We start from the raw sequence: 24489 nt of genomic DNA, 5'->3' as shown, positions 1-24489 counted from the left end.
TATGTTCTATCTAAATAAATGATTTACACTGAGTAGATGGGAGTTTTTCATGACCTGTTTTTATTTCTTGTTTACAGAGAAAATGACAGGGTGGTCATGGTTAATGGCACCCCCATGGAAGATGTGCTTCATTCATTTGCAGTTCAGCAACTGAGAAAAAGTGGGAAGATTGCTGCCATTGTAAGTAATGGCTTTGCCTTTGGCTTGCCTCAACAGCATTTTGTTTTTATGCCCAGAAGAAAATTACTGCTTTTTTTGAGCATTTGACAGAATTACATAACCTAGGGCCCACTAACTTCTTGAATCCCTGGTGATTTTGGAGGGTGTTGTTATGGGTGATGTGAAGATGTGTATAAGCCATCCTCCTGGCCTTTTCCTTGTCCTTCTCCTAAGACCAGCAATTCTCCTATCTGGGCAGCATTGCAGATGTCATGACAATTTTTATTTTAGCATGACTCTCCTGAGAATAAGGACATTCTTCTATATTCCATAATTCTATTAACATAGCTAAGAAAATGAGTAGTTTTGCAGTATTATCTAATAGTCTGTATCTCAAGATGTCTTTTATAGTCTTTTCTTCTTCCCGGATCCACATTTAATCATCTAATTATTTCTTTAGTCTCTTTTAATCTATAAGGTACCTCTTTCCCCTTGCCTCTCTCCTTCCCTCCACTTTTTAAAAAAAAAGCTTTTTTTTTTTTTTTTTTTTTTTTGGTGGTACTGGGAATTGAACTCAGGGACCCTACCACTGAGCTACATCCCCAGCCCTTTTATTTTTTTATTTTGAGACAGGGTCTTAGTTGCCCAGACTGTTCTCAAAGTTGTAACCCTCCTGTCTGAGCCTCGAGTTACTGGGATAATTGGCATGTGCCTGGCATCCCTCCTTTTTTAATGGAATTAACTTTTGGAAGAGTCTAGGCAGTTACATATCGAATGTCTCACTTTCTGAATTTTCATTTGATTTTTATAATGTAGTAAGTTCAGGCTCTGAGGCTTTTTGCACTTGATGGAAGGAGCAGGTTTTGGAGGTACCCTTATTATTCTCAATTTGAGGCAGGGTACTCAAGAGCTTCTGTCATTGTGTTATGTTATTCTGACCCTGTGAGGTTTTAATCTACCCTGTTTCCAGATGAGGAATTCAGGGCTTAGTGTGTTGGCAGAGTTATAGCTGTTTCTTTGTTTAAGAGACAGAGGGGTTTTTTTGGTTGTTGTTGTTTATTTGTTGGGGTGGGGCTTTGTTTTTCTTTCTTTTCGGATGCTGTGGATAAAAAGGGATCAGTTTTAGTGAAACTAGAATCAGGGCCCTGACCACCTACTTCTCTGTGCTTAATTGTGACTGTCCTACATCCAACAGTGTTTGTTTTGTTGACAGGTAGTCAAGAGGCCACGGAAGGTCCAGGTGGCCCCACTGCAGGGCAGCCCGCCCCTCAGTCAGGATGACCGGGCTTTTGAGGTGATGGACGACTTTGATGGCAGAAGTTTCCGCAGTGGATACAGCGAGAGGAGCCGGCATAGCAGCCATGACGGGCTGAGCCACAGCTGGGAGGACGAAAGAGGCCGTCCGTACCAGCGAGCATACAGCCGTGAGCAGGACCGCAGCCGGGACCGCAGCCGCGGCCGGAGCCTGGAGCGCGGCCTGGACCAGGACTATGGACGCGCCCGAGACCGCAGTCGCGGCCGGAGCCTGGAGCGTGGCCTGGACCACGACTTTGGACCATCCCGGGACCGCAGCTGTGGCCGGAGCATTGACCGGGACTACGAGCGGGCCTATCACCAGGCCTACCAACAGGAAGATCGCACCTACAGCCCTTCCACTGAGCGCCGCCGCAGGGCGCAGCCGGATGCCCGCTACGAGGGTGCGCGGAGCCGCAGCCGAGAGCACCTGCATTCCCGCAGCCCCAGCCCCGAGCCCAGGGCACGGCCAGAGCACGCTGGCCAGTCAGACTCAGACAGGCCCATCGGGGTCCTTCTGATGAAAAGCAAAGCTAACGAAGGTAGGTGGAAAATAAGCACTGTTCTACTAGTAGTAGCCAGCTCTTCCTTCCCACCTACCAGGCGCTCAGCTAATCACCTCAGCGCCTGTTACCTGTTGGCTCATTTAACTCTTACAAACTACATCCTGAGGGAGCACCACCTGTATCATTATTTTATAGACAAGGTAACAGGCACAGAAGAATCCATTGCCCTGTACAACAGTTTCTCTGTGGCAAAGCCAGCTCTCAAAATTTGGCTTTGCATTACCAGGCCAGTGGTTCTCTAGGTAGCTATCACCTGGATACTTGTTACAGTGCAGATCCTTAGGCCCCAGCCCAGCCCTACAGAATCAGAAACCATGGGATGGCCCTGGGATCTGTGGGTAGTGGACTGGGTGCATCTCAAGCTGGACAAACCAAGATAGAAGACAATATTCCTGCTTTTCTTAATTTTCTGTTCTATGCCCGGAGCTATGCTGAATAAATAGTCTCATATTTAATCCTCACAAGAACCCTGTATGGTAGGAAGTTTCATTGTAGTGCTATAGGTCAGGAATACCATAATACAAAGAGGTGTTTGGGTAGATCTGTGGTGGAGGTGGTCTCTGCCCCACCTACTTAATCACATCCAAGAGCCATCAAAGCCCTGTATTGCAGCTCCAGAAGCAGTTAGCTCCTATAGTTCATAGGTGAAGACTCTGAGACTCAGATGGGAAAGGAGCTTGCCCCTGTCTTGAAGCCAGTATGTTGATGATGGAGCTAGAACCAGACTCCATCCCTTGGGAATAGCTGACAGGAAGTCAGTAGGTGAGTGAACAGGACTTCAGAACCTATTGTTGAGCTAGTCCTAGCATCAGTACTTGTCTTCTGACATAAAATTTCTTCTAACATATCTTTTATCTCCTTTTGTTCTCTAATGGTTCTTTCTAGAGAAAAAAAAGATGAAGAACCCCCAGAAATGCAAAATGAAAAACCCCTTGTTTTTTAGTCTTGGGGTTTGCATTTAAATAACCTATCAGATAAGATAGACTTGTTTTCTCTTATTTTTCATAAAGGGTCACGTTATATAACTAGTTGCCTGTTGAAATACCTGAAGAATAATGCGAGGGGTTGAAGGTCAAGAAAATAAAGGTGAAATGCATCCTAAGGAGGATGCATCTTAGGAAATCCTTATCTGTGAAACATCTTTCACAGTTATAAAGCATCTTTATAACTCCTGTGAGAGGGTGATCATCCATGAATCCTCAAGAGCAGAATAAGAACCACCCTGTATCCAGATTGACAGGCAGAATGTAGAGCAGTTGTGAGAATGAGAATTTGACAAGAGACACCGTGCTTTGAGGCATGCATCCAGGATCTTGAGTTCCTGAAGGACTGCTTTTTTTTTTTTTCCTCACATAAGAGAGTTTATTAAGCAAATAGGCAGAGTGTCTCCCTGCAGGGTAAGAGAGAAAATGAGAGGAAAAGAGAGAGAGAGAGGAGTGTGCACGCAAGAGAGAGAGAGTGAAAGCGAGGAGGAGAGAGCATGAAAGCGAGGAGAGAGAGCTGAAGGCATTGCTTTTAAGACTTGTCCTTTTTCCTTTTCCTCTTCCTCTCACTTCCCTCTTTCCTCCTCTTCCACCACAGAAATACTGCTTCTTGTAGACAGTCATGGAAGAACCTCCATATCAATACCTTGTTGTGTGGAACATTACATTTTCAGTGTGATGTGCTCTGAGAGGTTTCATTGCATTAAATTTTTAAAGTACTGGTTGCAGCCCACTAAGTTGATCTCAAGACCCACAATTTAGAACATTATCTTAAGAGACTGCCCAGGTCATGACCAGTCTTAGTAAATCAAGGAAAAAAGGGGGTTACACCTCTGTGATCATACAGCATTTTGCTCTCTCGTGACCATTTTGTTCCCCAAACTGGGATATAATTGAACAAACAATTCCAGTTTTGTGTCTGTTGGTGGGGGGATTGTTGGGGACTGAACCCAGGGCCTCACATGTGCTAGGAAAGTGCTCTCCCACTGAACTACAGCCCCAGCCCTCTACTTTAAAAGAAATTTTTGCTACCTTTTGCTAAGATTACACAGTAACTTAGCTGTCACTGACCAGTGTGTCTAAGAATGAATCCTTAAAGAAGTCCAACAATAGGTCAGACCTACATTTGATTAAGAAAAAAATACCATTGACTCATAGAAAAAAATACCGTTGATACCATTTCATTGGGCACCAAAAAGCCTTGCATGTCAGGGTGTTAGAAGCTGGTCAACTGATTTCTTCATTGAAGAAATGCCCACGCACATTAATAAATCTATTAGCAAAGGTACAATTGCAATACAGTTTTTAAGAAGGGGTATTGATACATAAGAAGTTACTCAGACTTGTGAACCTTGTATTGTGGGCTCTGAGGCTGTTTGGTATTCTTGTCAGGTCCCTAAATGGGTAGGGGATTCAGTTTACTATAAACCATCAAAAACTTATTTTTAAATTTACCTTGTAATTTTCCTGAATTAGAGAATGTTGCTGTTTTATAATAAGATTTTCAGTCAAAACAGTAGTGATAATAAAAAAAAAAAATGAATGTGCCTATTTTCAACCTGCTAGATTGTGATAGCTTCTTTCTTTTTTAACCCTCCCCTCCCCACACCCTGTGACTGCTTCCTAAAGTAACTGAAATTCATCCGTAAAATGTATATTTTTACAGGTTTAACAAGTAAAATCAGAATAGTTTTGAGAACATTTAAAAATACACATTGTTGGTTAACATAGTGGTTTTTTTTTTTTCCATTTGATCGTTAGTTAACATAGTATACAAACATCCAGAGCTCTGCTGGCTTTAGTTAGGTGCTTTTGGAATTGCCTTGCCTATCCTACTGTTTTTCTTCACACACTGAATGTTTTTCAGCGCCTGACCCCATACAGTCCACATTGTTACAGAAGGGAGTATTGCATGCACTTCCTTCTTGGGGGCAGCCTCATTGTCAGCAGGAGGTCCTATTAAGATGTGCTGAGTTGCTTTTTGTCCCCAACAGTTGATTTGAAAAGTATTAATTTTGTGGCCTACCCTGCAGTAGCCTTCACCCAGTTCTGCCATTTGTTAACATTTTGCTACATTTGCTTTCTGTGTCCTTCTTCCTTTCTTCCTTTCCTCTCCACCCATTCTCTCCCCGACATTCACCCACCTTCTCTCAGGGGTTCCTTTCTGAACCTGCTTGAAAGTAAGTTATGGGCAGCGTCACCTTTTACCACTAAATATTCCAGCAGGTGAAATCTCTCAGGGATAAGAACATTCTCTTATATCACAATGCCATTGTCACACTTAGGAAATAAACATTAATAGCCTGCCATATATTTTCATATAGCTCATTTTGGAATAGGTCCAAATTATTGTGACCCACCTCCCTCCCCTGTGTTGGAACAAGGATCTATGGGGTTCATGCACTGCATTTGGCTTTTATGTCTCTTTCAATCTAGAATAATTCCTCTGCCTCTTTTGTTTTTTTAATGACCTTGATTTTTTTTTTTTTTACGAGAGTCCAGGCCTATTGTCTTATAGAACATTCCACGTATGACATTAATGTCTTTGTAAATTTTTTTTAAATGTTGATGGACCTTTATTTTTATTCACATTATTTATATGTGGTGCTGAGAATCGAACCCAGTGCCTCACACATGCTAGGCAAGCACTCTACCACTGAGCCACAATCCCAGGCCCGTAAATGTTTAAAAGTTGTCCTAATAGCTAAACTGACATGTGACATGTATTTATATGTTTGTCTCCTAGAGTATGGTCTCCGACTGGGGAGTCAGATTTTCATCAAGGAAATGACCAGAACAGGTCTGGCAACTAAAGACGGCAACCTTCATGAAGGGGACATAATTCTCAAGGTGGGTGGGTGAGGACAGAGAAAGCTGTGTTCCTACATGCATTCCTAGTCTGCATCTCCATGTTTAAGCACCAATGAAGAAAAACTTAGCTGTGTTGGGAGTCAGCAGTAAGACAGAGGCCAGGAAGAGCAGCACAGTGAGATGATTTTTATCAGAAATATCGGACTTAGGACTGGAGGTGTAATGCCATGGTGGAGCACATGCCAGGCCCTGGGTCTCGTTTCCAGCACTGGGGGAAAAAAAGAAAAAGGAATGAAGACCAGACTTAGAGATTTGTAATACTTCAATGTCACTTTTTAAAAGAAACCTCAAAAAGTACTTTTTTCCCTGTTGGTTTTAAAGTTTAGGTTCTTATTTCTTAAAACAAGTAAAGATGAGAGGGAGAGCTGGTAGTATATGAATGCTGGTTTGATTAAATAGTTTTTGTAAACTTCTCCAGTCAGGAAACATGTTCCATTAGTAAACCAAACCATTGTCCTAAGCTTGCAAGTTAAATAAATTAGCAGAGTAACTTCAGTATGCTACAGCTCTTACATGGCCGCATTTGGGAACCAGGTATTCAGGCTTATGTTTAATTTAAAAGATAATTATTGTTTATTTATTTTTAATCAATGCAATATAGTTACATATAAAATTGGAATGAATTGTGGAAGACCAGTAGAATAAAGGAAGGGAATTGGGGAATGGAGGAGGGAAATGAAGGAAATAGTACTAGGTATTGAAATGGAGAAAATTGTTATATGTGTTTATGAATATGTAAAAATAAACCTTGTTATTACGTATAACTAATGCACTAAATTTTTTAAGTGTTATTTTCTTAGAGGATTAATTACTATTTTTCCTACTAACAGTTTTAGTTTTTAACTTTGCTATGTCTCTAATGAAATCTAAAGTTCTAGAGGGTAAGAACTGTGGCTTCTCTACACAGGACATGCAGATTAACTCTTTTATGCATAACATATCTCAATAAAATAAAAACAAATAATCATTGCCTGAGGTTAAAAGAAAAAGATAATTTTCTTTTTTTATTCAGTGATCCTAAGACCATGTCTGTCTGAGTATCTGAGCTGAGCCTTTATATTTATAGAAGGGAGAAGTATGAATTTTCTACTTAGCTGTGAATAGTTAAATCATATGTAGCATTATTGTTCTTCATAAATATAGATCAATGGAACTGTCACTGAGAACATGTCTTTAATGGATGCACGAAAATTGATAGAGAAGTCCAGAGGAAAACTCCAGCTCGTGGTGTTGAGAGATAGCAGGCAGACCCTCATCAACATCCCTTCACTAAATGACAGTGACTCTGAAATAGAAGGTAAGGAAAGAGGGTGGTGGTGAGCTTAGCCATTGGTCTTGCATTCTATCTGGTTAGCACAGCCAGCTGACCAGAAGTTGAATTTCCAGTGAAGGCTTCTCTTTTAAATTTTAATTCCAAAAGATAAGTGTTCAGTTGTTATATGTTATTAAAGTATCTATTGAAATTAGGTCTCCAGTATGAAATTCTGGTGCACTTGTGAACTCCCAGAGGACTCTTAATTAAGCCACTGAAATCAAAACCTGTTAGTTAAAAATGTATGCTTGCTAGTGGGGAAGGTAGCATGCACCTGAAGTCCCAGCTACCCTGGGGCTTGAGGCAGGAAGATCACTTGAGTCCAGGAGCTACAGGTTAGCCTGGGCAACACAGACCCTGATTGAAGAAAAGAAACGCATATCTGAGTGGTTCTGAGAACTAACCTATTTCATGTATTCCTTTGCTTATTACTCTTTTCCTGCATTTGTTTATGTCATTTTTAAAAAGTAGTTATTAGTATTTCCAATAGAGAAGACAATCTGGAGTGTAGCTAAAATATGTACACACTATAATAATCAGTCCCAAAAGCTCAATATTGTGATGTTCAATCAAGGTTACCTCTTCTCTTTTTAAAAGTTACATTCATTTCTTGGATATGAATTATACATATGATTACATGTTCACCTTGTAAAAATTACTAATAAGAAGTCATATTCTATCCTGTTTGAATATTTACCATTAGTTTTGTGCACAGAAAAGTTCAGAAAATATTAAGTTCCTAAGGTTTCAAACAAGCTTTTGGTTTTTAAAAAAGAATTTCTTTTTAAAACTTAAAACTTGCCAGGCATTGTAGCATATGCCTGTAATACCAGTAGCTGGGGAGGCTGAGATAGGAGGATCGTGAGTTTAAAGCCAGCCTCAGCAAAAGCGAGGTGCTAAGCAACTCAGTGAGACCCTATCTCCAAATAAAATATAAAATAGGGCTGGATATGTGGCTCAGTGGTCAAGTGCCCCTGAGTTCAATCCCTAGTACCCGCCCCCACCCCAAAAGAAAAAAGAAAAAAAAAAATCAAAACCTCAATTTGATCTCTAGCATATCAAAAAGTCTGGTCATGTGGTCACTGCCAAGAGAGCAGTTCAGGAAAGCAAAAGGATCTTGAGACTTAACCCCAGAATCCTGGGAGTTTGCAGTTTATTTCCATGCTACTCAGAGTGTGGTCCCCAGCACCTCAGCAGCATCAGTGTCATCTGGGAGCGTGACAGAATCTCAGAATCTCAAGCCCTACCCCAGAAAAACTGCACCCCAATAAGATCCTTAAGTGATCTAAATACACATTAAAGTTTGAGAAGCACTGATCTATTTGATAGGAATGACCAAATACATACATGATCCAGTACAACTGGCCTTCCAGTTCCTTGAGTTCTGTATGCTCAGATTCAATCAACCCCAGATTGAATATATGTGGAAAAAAACAATTCTAGCAACTCAAACTTGAGTCTGTCACATACTAAGCACTGTGCTGAATCTACATAAATGAAGTATTACATGGGCACACTCTCCCATAGCCTGTTGCCATTTCACATACTCGATCTTTTAGTACACGTACTAAGACCTCTTTTTCTTGTTATTTCAACTGTTTACATAGCATTTATGTTGTATCAGGCATTATAGATGATCTAGAGATGATTTAGAGTATACAAGAGGAAGTGTGTAGGTTACTTACAAATACCATGCCATTTGTATAAAGGACTTAAACCTGTGCAGATTTTGATTGGAGTGGGCCTGAAACTGTGGTCCTGCAGATGTTGAGGGTTGACTGTAACTGAATTCTTATCCTTCAGCTGCAGTTATAAAGGAATGTGGGATGAAAGAGAAATGTACAGTACTGAATTTGACTTCCTCTTTATTAATTAATGCCTTTCCCTTAAAGTTAACTTTTTTTTCTCCTGCCTCTCTTCCATTTCCCATATCTTCTTCTGAGGAAATAGTATAATTTCTAATACATATCTTAAATATTTTACTATGAGAGTCTTTATTTTTTGAAATCAGATATCTCAGAAATAGAGTCAAACCGATCATTTTCTCCAGAAGAGAGACGCCAGCAGTATTCTGATTATGATTATCATTCCTCCAACGAGAAGCTGAAGGAAAGGCCAAGGTAAGATGATGTGTATTTCCCTTGCACACTGTGAATATACGCACATGCGTGTTTGTGAATCTGTTACCTCCAAGACATTAATATAACACATGCTTTAGTTCAAGGGAGGACACGCCCAACAGATTGTCCAAGATAGGTGCCACACCCACTCCATTCAAGTCCACCGGGGACATTGCAGCTGCAGTTGTCACAGAGACCAATAAGGAACCCAGATACCAAGAGGAACCAGGTGAGACTTTAAGACCACTCATTTTTGCCACGCCTGGGGATTGAATTCAGGGCATTGTACATGCAAAGTGCATACTGCACCACTGAGCTACACCCCAACCCGAGACATTCATTTTCAACACTTGAGTTTAGAATTATGTGGTTCAGAGAGTGGCTAGAAAGAGAGAGAAATTATAAAAACTCATTCTTGACATAGTTGAGTCCCTCCTCATTGAAAAAATATAACCATCCTTTCTTTATGCCATCAGAATTGATCATATTAGGGGCTGGGGTTGTGGCTCAGTGGTAGAGTGCTTGCCTAGCACATGTGAGGCACTGGGTTTGATTCTCAGCACCACATATAAAAAAATGAATAAAAATAAAGGTCTATCAACATCTTAAAAAAAAATTGATCGTAGTTGACATATTTGATGGATTATAGTGCTTTTGCTCCCATCCATGATCCCAAACTCATTACCCTAACTCTGCCACCCTGCAGTTATCATCCTATTTCATGTGCATAAATATTTATACATGGGAAACGAGTAGCCTCATTATATGATCTTTTAATTCTAGAAAATATTGTCTTCTTGTACATGTGTACATTGCATTTTGGTGATTTGTTTCTCTTCTTACTATTTTGAGAAACTATTGGCACCTGCTAATGCTTCAAAATTAAGCTTCGCCATAACCCATTTTGTCCCACTGTTCCAGATGTGGACACCTATAAAAAGCAGCAAAAGTACCACTTATGGTAACTTTGAAATAATATTTGAATAGTTGTATGTTTGCACAATTGAAATTTAGAAGCCATCTCTTGCTTGTCCAGGTTAGTAACAATGGATGTTTTGTAATTCACAGCTCCTCAACCCAAAGCAGCGCCAAGAACTTTTCTTCGTCCTAGTCCTGAAGATGAAGCAATATATGGGTATATATTCTCTCTCTCTATTTTTAATTTTTATTTTTCATTTTTTAGTTATAGATGAATGCAATACCTTTATTTTATTTACTTATTTTTGTGTGGTACTGAGGATCAAACCCAGGGCCTCACACATGCTAGGCAAGTGCATCACCACTGAGCCACAACCCCGGCCCATCTTTCTCTCTCTTTTTTCTCTTGTTTTCTTTTCCACACTACTCATCTCCTTGACTAAAATCCAAAAGAATAGTGTTTCTTTACCTATAGATTATGATTTTGCATATAACCAGCCACCTTTAAGCAACCCGTACTGCTGGTATTTATGAGTGGAATCATTTGTACGAAAAGCAACATGTGGAAGTAGGTGAACTTGGTGATGATGATATTGCCTGCTTGCCTACCTACTTCTCCAGAATGTTATTCTGAATATTTGCTTTTGGCAGATCTATAGCTCCCAAACAGGTGAAGCATGTTAAACTGGTGCCCCAGTAGTGGCTGCAGTGACATGATGATTCTAGTGTGGGGAAGGAAGCAGGGGCGATCAGGGATTTGCACTTGATAATGAGCCTCTGGTTTGGTGGAGTCAGGAGCAGCAGTTGGATTAGGACCAGCTTCCATGAACCCAGGCTATGTCTCCAGCTGTGGGTGCCTGCAGGCTTTCCTTTAGAAGAATTCTAAACTGAGTGTTGGATAACTTAACTTTATCCCCAGTCCTCCCCTTTATTTATTTTCTCATCTTGAATAAGCTAATGCAAACATTACCTTCTTCAGTAATGTGGGCCTACTGATATTCATCTCATTGCTCCAAGGAGAATAAAATTGTACAATAGATGAGAAAAATGAGACCAATGTCACCTACAAATTGCTCTATAGATAGGCAAAGTTAAATCTCTCATCTGCTAATGTGCCCTCTCCCCTCCCCTTTAAGAAATGATCTCTCATCTTTTCTTCCTGGAACCAAACCTGTTGCAGCCCTAACACCAAAATGGTGAAGTTCAAGAAGGGAGACAGCGTGGGCCTCCGCTTGGCTGGTGGCAACGACGTTGGGATATTTGTTGCTGGCATTCAAGAGGGTACATCTGCGGAGCAGGAAGGGCTTCAGGAGGGAGACCAGATTCTGAAGGTGAGGGAAGCGCAGCCCTGTTTCCAGTATTCTCTTGCCGAGTGGGCTTTTCTGGGTGTCCTTTTAAAAGGAGGGATGCGGCGGGGTGGTCATCTGGTAAAAATGGTCAGTGGCAGGTGTGTTGATGTCCAGCTCTAAGGTCTCATCTCACATGGACCCTGTTTTGTCAACCCTAGAATCCAAAACTCATCCCTGTGTCTGCAGGAATTTATAGTGTTTAAGACACTATGAATTTAGTAGTTTGATTAATGAAAAAAGTCGAGAGTCTAATTAAGAACCCACAAGAAAGAAATTTCAATGGGTCTTACGGCATAATTGAGAAGACAAGAGTATTTAACATCAGACACTGTTATCTGAGCCTGGCTCCAGCCTCTCAGTCATTCTGTGACCCCGGCTCACCCTGAGATGCAGTTTCTGGGTCTCTTGAGTCAGGATGAGAATACCTAGCTCTCAGGATAGGTATTAGAAGACAGAACACTTCCAAGGCAGAGCACAGTTCCTGGCAGATGACACAGCTGCCACTCGGTATGTTGTTCACTTCTAAAACCATCCAGGAAAAGAATTCCTGGTTTATCACATATTGGTAGTTTTTCTGTTTCTCTTTATTCTTTTTGCAGTACTAGGGATTGAATCCAGAACCTTGTGCATGCTAGGCAAGCACTGTACCCCTGAGCTACATCTCCAGCCAATCATACGTAGTTTTGTTAAAAATCATTGCATGTTTATATAATCTGTTGGTGTTAAACAATTAAAAAAATAACTCAGTTTTGATATTTTTATGCCAAGTACCTCGTTGCTGAGGACACACATGGGATTTTTTTCCATGTCTGTTCTTGGTCTGTTTGTTTGCTTTTTCCTTGTTAATTTTAGTGAAAAGCCCATGTGTCATTTACTGAGGGTCGGTTAGTACTTCTAGGCTCAAAGGAGAGGAGAGAGAAATTCACAGAACCCTGGAGAAAACAGGCAGCAGAGTACAAAAGCAGATGGCTGCTTCCTTCTCAGCACTTGGCTCCATGACAGTAGTTCAGATTTCATTTCTGGAGTAGGGGAAGGGCAGACCTTTATCATGAGCTTTGCTAAAGCTTTCCAACTGAAACTCTAGATCCTCCTTGGCTCTGGTTGGGCTCCTAGAAGACTTGGTACTTGAGTGAACCTTGTGGTAGCACATGATCCTAGGAAACACTCACCACCAAATGCTGCTGATAAAAACCCTGTCCAGGTGCCAGAGCATACCACTTTACTCTCCGTAAATATGCTAATGAAGAAGAAGCATATTTCCTAACTGCTGTGAAGCCGTAGGGTGTCAGCTGGAGATTTGGAGCTTTTGCTCTTTAAGGTTCAAGAATAAAATAAAACTGTCCTCTTTGTGTTGTTGTTGGTGGTGTATGTGGCGGGGAGTGTTTTCTGAATTTCCTAGTGAATTCATCTAGGGACTTGACAGTCCCACCTCCCTATTAGTCATTATTAAAGACAGGGAACATCGCTTAATGGGTAAAAAGTCATATTACTCAGCATTTAGGCTTAAAAAATGCTTTGTTCCCTGATCTCACCCTGGCAACAAGAAAGAAACTGGGAACTGGCTTCTTTTGCAGTATTCCTGTATGGAGAGGTCAGATGGTTAGGTGGTCCTCTTTCATGGGTAGGCATAAATTTTCTGTGGACTACAAAAGGAACCCTGAGTTCTGCAAAAGGGTGCAAAAGATTGCATTTGCCTATTAGGGCAGAAAAGCTGCTGCACAATGGTGAGCTGTAGCTGATACAGGATCCTCTAGGCTCACGGCAAACCCGGCTGGACCCTGTGGACTATTAAATAGCTCATGAAAGAGGATATTTATCGGAAAGGACTGTGCAATCTAACCCTCAAAGTGCAAAAGTGCTGCCCTGGCTCTTTTCACTTTAATTTGTTTCAGTGTTACTTTTCATGCCCAGATTGAATATGTGAAGTGCACTGTGTCCCTAGACTGAACACATTTTTCAGTTGCAGGGTTTCTAAGTGTGGCTCTCTGTTTTGTAAAGGTGACAGACTAATGTGTGGAATGAAAGTTGTGCTACAGTGTAATGTCTTGCCCAAAACAGAAATGTACATGTGTTATATTTTCCTGCTTGGCTTGACCCATCTCGTTGCTTATTATTTATCTAGTATGGTTGTCATTTCTCTTTCAGTAACCTTTATGGGATGGAAGATAGGGAAAAACATTTTTGTTTGATTGTTCACCGTGTGGATATTTAAATTGAAGCTACCTCAAGGGATTTCCTTTTGACCTTTGTGGGTTTTGACCTGATTAATGTTTAGCCTCATGTCGTCATAGGGATGGACAGAGGGACTTCTGATGTCCTCCTCCTGACCCCATAGCCCTGGTTGATTTAAGTAAATAAATATAAGCATTTACAGCTCATATAAAATCATATATGTAAGCCATACAGAAATACAGAAACTGCATAAGAAAAATTAGCACCAAAGTTCAATGATCCCTGTTTGGGGACAGAAAGGTGGAATGACAGTATCTTAATAATAAATATTGTTTCATAGGAAAGGTTTGCTTGATTGCTTTAGCAAAATCTTGTTTTTTTAAAAAGCATCAAATTAGTTTCAGTCTAATGCCTACTTTCACTTAATCACACATTTTGGCCTTAATTAAGGCCCTAAATTAATGATAGTTTTTTTTCCCCAGTAATAAAGCATTACTTTTATGATTGAAAGGATTTTACAGCTCTCAATGACTGAGAAAATATTTCATAGGAATTCTGTATCTTTTCTATAAAATATTATTAAATATTTAAAATATTATTAAATATTATTTATATTTCTCTAAAATATTAAAATAATCAAACACTTTAAGACAATTTTTGTATTTTGCTTATTTGTATTCTGTTTAGAAATAGTTTTAAGGATACAGAATTATGGTTTCAAAATAATTTTTTTTTGTTGTACCCTTTCAATTTTTCTTCCTCTCTAACTTATTTTCCAAAAGCCATTTATAGTGACCCCTATTGAATCACTGTGGAATAAATGTGGGCTCTTTTCTAGAAATAGGTGTGAGCCAGAAACTTACGTTATATAAGGCCATGTATTACACTAATGGTCTGCTTTAAAGCTGATGCTTTTCAACTTCATAAATGCCTTTGATTTCATAACACAGGTTAGATGCCTTTTAGGTAATAGGAACTATAGGAGAAAGGTGGATTTCATTAGAATCCTTATTTGAGGATTTTATTTGAATTGATTTAAACACTGTGTCACCAAGCTCCTTTACCACAGACCTCACCACTCTCTATTGCTTTATAACATCTTTTCTATGCTTGCATGTTACCTTGCTGGCCACGTCTATGGGAGACTCAAAGAAAAGGAGGAGACAGACATAACCACAAGATAGTCCAGTTTGATCCAGTGACAAATCCTTGGTTCAGTGGTTTATTCCTAATGGGGTTAGCAGTGTGGAGAGGCAGGAAGGGGTAGTGGTGCCCACAGAGCCCAGGGCCGTGTGGAGGTGCTGAGGAGGGTACAAGTAGAGACACTAAGGAACCTGGGCACATACTTGTTTTGCTCTGGGATGCTCTGACGAAACAGACTCCTAACCTATAAACTCTCTCCCCCACTGTTTTTCCTTTCTATCAGGTGAACACACAGGACTTCAGAGGGCTGGTCCGGGAGGACGCTGTACTCTACCTCTTAGAAATCCCCAAAGGTGAAATGGTGATCATTTTAGCTCAGAGTCGAGCTGATGGTGAGCACGTTTGGTCATTCCGTTTCCTTGGGGGAGGTGGGAAGGATGAAAGAGGTGTCTAGTGACCAGAATAGGAAAATTCAGAAATTAAAAAATTGAAATGACACCTAATCCCTGGGTCTCTAAATATATCCCAGATATATTTGGAGAAAATTTGAGTGCTGTTTAATTTTGTACAAAAATGTTTCCTCCCCGTCTCCTGAAATAATTTCACTGGTATGTCAGTTTGGAATTAAACTGCTTTTCTGAACAATGATAAACTATTAAGTGTTGCCTGGAGTTATTACTGTTTCCATATGACAGGTAACCAGAGCCACATCAGCTGTTGGCTTCTGCCTTGACCAGTGTGACAAGCTGCTTTGCCTTCTCAGGCCTTGATTGCATCTGTGAAGTGGGGACCACCATAGTCTCGTCCCTGCCCATTTCAGTGGGTTGATTGACAGCTGTACTAGGGAGAGTTTTCTAGAGAAACAGAACCCATGCGAGACATTGGAACCAGTAGGATTTGTCATAAGAAATTGGCTCATAGGATCATGGAGTCTGACATATCCCAAGGTCTGCAGGGTGAGCTGAAGCTAGAGACCTAGCAGAGCCAGTTGGAAGGCTTAACCAGGACAATATGGTTCCATCACAGAGGCAGAGGAAAGCCGATGTCCCAATTCAAATGCCACTAGCTGGGAAGAGCAATACCCTCTTGAGTGTGGGTTTCCTTTTTGCTCTATTCAGGCCTTTAGCTGATTGCATGAGGCCTACCACATGAGTGAGGACAATCTGCTTTCTCAGTCTACCCATTTAAATAATTAATCTCATCCAAAACACCCTTCCTCTAGAAACATGTAGAAACACCTTCTAGAAATGTTTAGAGTAATGTTTGACCAAATATCTGGGCACCCATCGCCCAGGCTATTTGAGACATGACGTTAACCATCACAGCAGCTCATATAGTTATTCTTCTTCCTGTGAGAGCTGTGATTCCTGTAAGGCCCATGTGCCGAGTCCACTGGATGGAGAGAAGGTGAAGTGGGTGATCAGAGATGGGAGAAGGTGGAACTCAGGAAAGATCTTTAGCTAAACCAAATGCAGCAAACTGTGCTTTTGCCTTTCAGTGTATAGAGACATCCTGGCTTGTGGCAGAGGGGATTCATTTTTTATAAGAAGCCACTTTGAATGTGAGAAGGAAACTCCACAGAGCCTGGCCTTCACCAGGGGGGAGGTCTTTCGAGTGGTCGATACTCTGTATGACGGCAAGCTAGGCCACTGGCTGGCTGTGAGGATCGGAAATGAATTGGAGAAAGGCTTGATCCCCAACAAAAGCAGGTACTTCAGATTTCTCACTTCCACACACCCCTTAAATTCCTCCCCCCAAAAAAGCCAACAGAATCCCTCCCTTCCTGTGTTAGTCAGCTTTCTATCACTGTGACAAAATGCCTGAGAAAAACAACTTAGAGGAGGAAAGAGTTATTTCAGCTTATGGTTTCAGAAGTTTCAGTCATTCAGTTGACCCCATCAACTGAACATGATGGCAGCGAGCTTCACCTCTTGGTGATTGGAAAAAGGAGGGGCCAGGGACGAGAATATGCCCCAGTGACCTACTTCCTCCAACTCGGCCTCACTTCCTAAAGTTTTCACCACTTCCCAGTAGTGCCACCAGCTTGGGACCAACTCTTCAGCACATGAGCCTTTGGGTGACCTTTCAGATCCAAACTACAAAGGCCTCAAATGACCTCTCCTACATGACCTCATTATTTGTCATCATCTATTTGTTTCGAGAATGTAACTCTCGAAACTGGAACTGAAACTGTAAATCACCACCAGCCAGTGTGCAGTGAATGTTTTGCATTGCATGGTGGGTTTTTGCACTTGATTGTGTTTGGCAGTTTCCCAAGGAATGTCTACCACTTTGCACAATGTACACAGGAGGTACTGAGTGATTGTAGCACCTCTGGTCTCCTTCCTTGGGAGAGGTTTATGCACCCCAGTGAATGCTGTTAGTTGGTGGCAGTGCAGGGACCTAGGAAAGATACCTGTATTATAATAGGAGTTGCAGGTACATTTACTATATACCTACATACCAGGTGAACCAAATTTACTATATTTATCACTGAGCTCCTACTGCTTGGTCTCATTGAGACCCCTCCTTTTTTAGGTGTCCATGGGGTAGCAAAGGGCCCCATGTCCTCTTCTGCCCTTGGAAACATCTTCATTGTCAAGCTGAAGCTTCTCTAATCCCAGTTATTAAGCAAAACTGACAAGATCTGGTTCATGACGTACACATGTGCCCACGTGTTCTGGCTCCAGAGATTCATTTCCCATGCTTTCTTCTCTCAGAGCTGAACAGATGGCTAGTGTCCAGAATGCCCAGAGAGACAATGCTGGGGACAGGGCAGATTTTTGGAGAATGCGTGGCCAGAGATCTGGGGTGAAGAAGAACCTAAGGAAGAGCCGGGAAGACTTAACAGCTGCTGTGTCTGTTAGCACCAAGTTCCCGGCTTATGAGAGGGTCTTGCTTCGAGAAGGTGAGGAGGTTCCATGGGGCCAGGAAGTGATCCACCTGGGCTCTGTGCCTGTTCTCCTCCACTTTCAGGCTGCAGTGGTGAAGTTCTAACCCACCTATATCACTTACACCAGAGGCAGGGTGTAGAGTTGGAATCTTATGCTAACATGGAACCTGACTTCTAAAATGTTACCGTTCAGATTCCTCAGTGGAGGCAGGTGTGCATGACCAAAAAGAAAAAAACCTTTTAATACCACCACTCCAAAGTTTTTATATATTACCCATAGCAAAGTTTATCTTCAAAAAGGGTGGGGGTAGTGAAGGCATGTTCTTTAGAAAAGAACTGGGTTCAATTGTGGGTGGGAGAACACAGTTTCTCTCATTTGATTGGATTATTTTCAAAAGCCTATGCTTCTTATCTAAACAGCAAGCACATGTGTTGTTTTTAATGGCCTGTCTTGTCTTGTTTCAGCTGGTTTCAAGAGACCTGTGGTCTTATTCGGCCCCATAGCAGATATAGCAATGGAAAAGTTGGCAAATGAGTTACCTGACTTGTTCCAAACTGCTAGTAAGTCTGTCAGTGATATTTTCTGCTAGAATTTTTATTTTGAAAAATTTCTGACATACATTAAAGTCAAAAGAATAATGAACATTCTCATATCCTTCACCTGACCACTGGTTGTTATTAACATTTTGCTGTATACATTTTCTTTCCTCTACCCCCTGTCCATGGAAACACACACACACACACACACACTCATTACCATACTCATTCTTCTGAATCAAGAATTTAATTTGAGAATGTTATAATACTTTATCCCTACATTGTATGTGTGAATCTCCTAAGAACATTCTCTTAACATGGTCACAATACCATTATCATCTCAGTGGCCAAGAAGTTTAACCCTGATACAGTGATATTACAGGTTGAGAATCCCTAGTCTGAAAATCTAAAATCCCAAATGCTCCAAAATCTGCACCTGCAGATTTTGCACCAATCTGATGCACCAATATGATGTCATGAGTCAAAAATCTCACATCTGACCTCCTGTGATGAATTACTAAAAATAGGGCACAAAATTTTCTTCAGTTTATGTGTAAAAGATAAATATGAAATACACAAATTTTGTTTTTAGACCTGTATTCCATTTCCTATATGTTTTTATTATGTACATGCATGCGAACATTTAAAAATCCAAACACTTCTGGTCCCAAACATTTCTGATAAGCAAAACTCAACCTGTATGCTATGTATAGTCCATTTTTCAAATTTCCTCAGTTGTCCCAATTATGTCCCACTTAGCTCTTTTTTATATTTAGGATTATAAAAATGCAACCAAGGATCATGCATTACGTTTGATTTTTATGTTTTGTGTGTGTGTTTTCTTATGTATTTTTTTTTTTAACCTTACTTGGGACATTGATATTTTGAAGAGTCCAAGTCAGTTGCTCATAGAGCATTCTCTATTAGTCTGGCCTAACCATTTCTACATGATTGGATTTCTGATAAATAAGAGTAATGGTCCTTCCACTTCATCTCATAAGGAGCCATTTAATGTCAGATGTCCCATCGTTGTTGATGTTAGATTGGAATATTGATTGTCACTTATTTCTAAAATATTACTTAATTCCATTTTGCGTTTGCAGAAACAGAACCTAAAGATGCAGGATCTGAGAAATCCAGTGGAGTAGTTCGGTTAAATACTGTGAGGCAAATTATTGAGCAGGTGAGAAAATTCATTGGAAGACCTTGTTATGAGAAAGAATGGGCTTATGGTTTGCTGTAATCTCTTTTAGGGTAGAATCTAATTTAATAATTATTAAATGTTAATGGTAAAAGTTATGTAAACGCAGTCTATTTCACTGCGAGGAAACCAGTCACTGTTTTGTTGCAATAATGATTTGTCTTTTCAGACTTCTCATCATTGTACCAATAACCTACTAATAAGAGTTCCCCTTTATCCAAGGGAGATGCCTTCCAGGGCTCCTGGTGGGTACCTGAAACCATGGATAGTGCCAAACTTTATATATGCTGTTTCTTTCCATACATACACAATTTTAATTTATAAATCAGGTACAGGCTGGGTGTGGTGGTGCACATCTGTAATCCCAGTGACCCAGTAGACTAAGGCAGGAGGATCACTAGTTCAAAGCCAGCCTCAGTAACTTAGTGAGACCCTGCCTCAAAGTGAAAAATAAAGAGGACTGAGGATGTGACTCAGTGGTTAAGCATCCCTAAGTTCAATCCTTGATACTAGATAAATGGATGGATGGATGGATGGATAGAAAGATAGATAGATAGATAGGAAGAACACAGACCTGGTGAGGTGGCACATGCCTAAAATCCCAGCTACTTGGGAGCCTGAGGCAGGAGGATCGTAAGTTCAAGGCCAGCCCAGGCAATTTAGAAAGTCTTTGTGTCAAAATAAAAAGGACCTGGGCTGTAGCTCAGTGGTAGAGTGCCCCTGAGTTCATTCCCAAGTACTACCAAAAGAAAACAATAAAAAAGGCACAGTAAGGGAGAGATAACAATAAGTAACAAAAAATTAAACAATTATAACAATATGCTATAATGAAGTTACCTGAATGTGGAGTGTGTGTGTGTCTCTCTCTCTCTCTCTCTAAATGCCTTATTATACTGTCCTCACCCTTGTTTTTACTTGCTCTTGACGTGGGGTAACCGAAACTGCAGAAAGTGAAACCACAAATAAGGGTGGCAGGACTACTGTAATTTATTTCATTAGAAGTTCTAAACAAGTGATAATATTAAAATGAACATAATGTGAAAGGAAATATTTTTTTGCCTTTTGATTCAGATTTACACTTTTTACCTGATATAGCCTTTATTTATTAAAACAAACTCTTTGATGCTACATAACTGAACATAACCACTTATGTAACTTCCTCACCTTTAACAGGATAAGCATGCACTGCTGGATGTGACGCCAAAAGCTGTGGACCTGTTGAACTATACCCAGTGGTTCCCAATTGTGATTTTCTTCAACCCAGACTCCAGACAGGGTGTCAAAGCCATGAGACAGAGGTTGAGTCCAGCATCCAACAAAAGTTCTCGGAAGTTATTTGATCAAGCCAACAAGCTTAAGAAAACTTGCGCACATCTCTTTACAGGTAAGTGAAATTTAAACTCTAGTCTGTGTTTAAAAGTGAGAAAGAGAATTGAAAAAAATGGAAGAAATAGGAAAATAATCTGAATGGAGAATTTGAAATTGTTCCCATGACTCCTTTAAAAGTAATTAATACTGTAGGGTATATTAAACCATGACATTCATATATTGAACTTTTTTTTTTTTTTTTCTTTTTTTTAGCTTTTTTGTTGTTGCATATATTGAACTTTTAAAAATTTTTAGAATTTTTTTTTTTGTCAATGGACCTTTATTTTATTCATTTATTTATATGCAGTGCTGAGAATTGAACCCAGTGCCTCACACACACGAGCCAAGTGCTCTACCACTGAGCCACAACTTTAGCCCTGAACTCTGTAATTTTGACTACTTGGAAATGATCATAATGATCCATGGATGTGGTTATAAGTGGTCATTTTGAAGAGGTTCAGACTTTCATGATGATTGTAAGGCTAGTTGTTGAACCTGCCTCACCACCTAGCACCTACAGCTCTAGATTTTGTGTCATTGTTCTCTGCTTACCATCAATGTTTGCATTAACTTACAAAGTGAGAGGAACTAATTTTCGTTATTTAAAAATGTCCCCCCAGTAGAAACTTGAACACTCTGGATATTGGTTGATTTAAAGATTTATTATTTCTCTTTTTTTTTAATGTGTGATGATAATGTTGTGATTGTGTTTTAACAAAATAAAAGAATGTTTATCTTTTAGAGATACCTACTGAGGAAAATATTTATGGATGATGTAGTAGGATGTCTAGAATTCGCTTAGACTGTAGTGAGGGGAGAAGATGGGGCATAGGTAAGACTGGCTAGGAATTTGGTAGTCATTGAAGCTGGTTGTTGTGTACATGAAAGTTCATTAAACTGTTCTTTGCTTTTGTGCATTTTAGAATTTTCCATAATACAATTTTTTTTAGTCCCTGAGATAAAGACCCATTGCAAGTATTACTCATGATAGTAAAATGGTCTAAAAATATGACATATTTTAGTAACTGAATATACCACTGTCTATGTAAATGACTAGTTCTGTGAATATGGTATAATTAAGAGTTTAAATGAGTCATATAGCATTTTTGGTCATGCAATGCTGTTTTTTGTGGGAGTATCATACGGATACTGCACATATGATAATGATAGCTCTTTAGAATTCAGTGTCAGCCATCATTAGCCTTTGTCATATTTGGCATTTCCCTGATACTGAGGAGGAAGTGGGTTTGTGATTGAATGTGTGTGTGCACATAGGACTCTTGTTTTATTGTCACTTGGCTGCTTGTTCGAGATGCATTACTTTCATTATGGTGAAAACTGACAGTTCAACAAAATACACAGGAGGAAGTGATCCATCATAGACTAGATTCCTGTGAACTGAAGTCTTAATAAGGCTCTGCTTTTAGCATATACATGCATATCTTTTCTGACATTTTTACATCCACTAGTAGTAATTCTTATTATTAGTGTTACCATAGCAGCAGTGAGCAGTGGTTCAGTTTCATGTGTGCTCTTTCTAGGCCAGAAGAAAGGCCCATCAATGTCTGCACAAAATCCTGACGTAGAAACCAAGCACAGTGACACATGCGTGTAAATCCCAGCTACTCAGGAGGCTGAGGCAGGAGGCTTGCTTAACAATTAAGAGTTTAAAAGAGTTACATAAATATTTTTGTCATGCAATGCTTATTTGAGGACAGCCTGGATAATCTAGAGAGTTCCTGTCTGAAAAACTATACTTTGTGGTATCTGTGACTGTATCAATACCATATATACCTTATAGCACAGACATATTACTAATGCCAACAAAGGATCATATACAGATTGATTATTCCTTATCTAAAATGTTTAGGACCAGAAGTGTTTTGGATTTGGGATTTTGGTTATTTTCTTATACATAATGAGATATCTTAGGGATGAGACCAAAGTCTAAACACATTTATGTTTTATATATACTGCAGACACATTGTCTGAAGATAATTTCATACAATATTTTTAAATACTCTTTGCATGAAACAGAGTTTCATGGTGTGGAATTTTCCTCTTGGCATGATTTGGGCTCTCTAAAAGTTTCAGATTTTGCATCATTTCAGGTTTTTGATGTTTAGAACACCCAGTAATGTGACTCCTCCTTTTAACAGATAAGAAAACTGAAACGCATGTGTTCATGAGTGATTTAACCTGCTTCCACTTCATTTTTTTTTTAATTTATTTTTATTGTAAAAAAATGGGATACATGTTGTTTCTGTTTGTAAATGGAGTAAGAGCATACCATTTGCATATTCATAAATTTACATAGAGTAATGATGTTTGATTCATTCCATTATTTTTTTCCTCCCCCCACCCCTCCCACCTCTCTTTCCCTCTATACAGTCCATCCTTCCTCCATTCTTGTCCCACTCCCACCCCCCATTAAGTGTCATCATCCGCTTATCAGTGAGATCATTCCTCTTTTGGATTTTTGAGATTGGCTTATCTCACTTAACATGATATTCTCCAATTTCATCCATTTGCCTGCAAATGCCATAATTTTATTATTCTTCATAGCTGAGTAATATTCCATTGTATATATATACCACAGTTTCTTTATCCACTCATCAATTGAAGGACATCTAGGTTGGTTCCATAGTCTGGCTATTGTGAATTGAGCCGCTATGAACATTGATGTGGCTGTATCTCTGTAGTATGCTGATTTTAAGTCCTTTGGGTATAGGCCGAGGAGTGGGATAGCTGGGTCAAATGGTAGGTCCATTCCAAGTTTTCTAAGGAATCTCCACACTGCTTTCCAGAGTGGCTGCACTAATTTGCAGTCCCATTAGCAATGTGTGAGTGTACCTTTTCCCCCACATCCTCTCCAACACCTATTGTTGCTTGTATTCTTGATAATCGCCATTCTAATTGGGGTGAGATGGAATCTTAGTGTAGTTTTGATTTGCATTTCTCTTATTACTAAAGATGTTGAACATTTTTTCATATATCTGTTGATGGCTTGTACATCTTCTTCTGTGAAGTGTCTGTTCATTTCCTTAGCCCATTTGTTGATTGGGTTATTTGTATTCTTGGTGTAGAGTTTTTTGAGTTCTTTATATATTCTGGAAATTAGTGCTCTATCTGAAGTATGAGAGGTAAAGATATTCTCCCACTCTGTAGGTTCTCTCTTCATATTGCTGATAGTTTCCTTTGCTGAGAGAAAGCTAGTTTGAATCTATCCCAGTTATTGATTCTTGCTTTTATTTCTTGTGCTATGGGAGTCCTGTTAAGGAAGTCTGATCCTAAGCCAACAAGGTGAAGATTTGGACCTACTTTTTCTTCTATAAGATGCAGGGTCTCTGGTCTGATTTCAAGGTCCTTGATCCATTGTGAGTTGAGTTTTGTGCAGGGTGAGAGATAGGGGTTTAGTTTCATTCTGTTGCATATGGATTTCCAGTTTTCCCAGCACCATTTGTTGAAGAGGCTATCTTTTCTCCATTGCATATTTTTGGCACCTTTGTTTAGTATTAGAAAATTGTATTTATTTGGGTTTGTGTCCGTGTCCTCTATTCTGTACCATTGATCTACCTGTCTATTTTGGTGCCAATACCATGCT

The 24489-nt window shown here is 39.9% G+C and overlaps 1 protein-coding gene across 6 annotated transcripts in view; it reads left to right on the top strand.

Moving 5' to 3' along the window:
• TJP2 (tight junction protein 2) overlaps positions 1-24489 on the top strand; it is a 114396-nt gene that overhangs the window by 73057 nt on the left and 16850 nt on the right. For all 6 annotated transcript variants that reach the window (XM_079112029.1, XM_079112026.1, XM_079112030.1 and 3 more), the window contains exons 4-17: positions 78-180; positions 1373-1994; positions 5748-5851; positions 7016-7169; positions 9196-9304; positions 9403-9533; positions 10373-10439; positions 11403-11553; positions 15170-15278; positions 16385-16595; positions 17607-17794; positions 18245-18340; positions 19420-19499; positions 20691-20901. In XM_079112029.1, coding sequence (XP_078968155.1) covers positions 78-180; positions 1373-1994; positions 5748-5851; positions 7016-7169; positions 9196-9304; positions 9403-9533; positions 10373-10439; positions 11403-11553; positions 15170-15278; positions 16385-16595; positions 17607-17794; positions 18245-18340; positions 19420-19499; positions 20691-20901 — 2336 coding nt within the window. The remainder of the gene's footprint in view (positions 1-77; positions 181-1372; positions 1995-5747; positions 5852-7015; positions 7170-9195; positions 9305-9402; positions 9534-10372; positions 10440-11402; positions 11554-15169; positions 15279-16384; positions 16596-17606; positions 17795-18244; positions 18341-19419; positions 19500-20690; positions 20902-24489) is intronic.

This window comes from Sciurus vulgaris (assembly GCF_902686455.1).
Source record: "Sciurus vulgaris genome assembly, chromosome: 15".
Lineage (NCBI taxonomy): Eukaryota > Metazoa > Chordata > Mammalia > Rodentia > Sciuridae > Sciurus > Sciurus vulgaris.
This window is presented reverse-complemented; position numbering and strand designations above follow the sequence as displayed.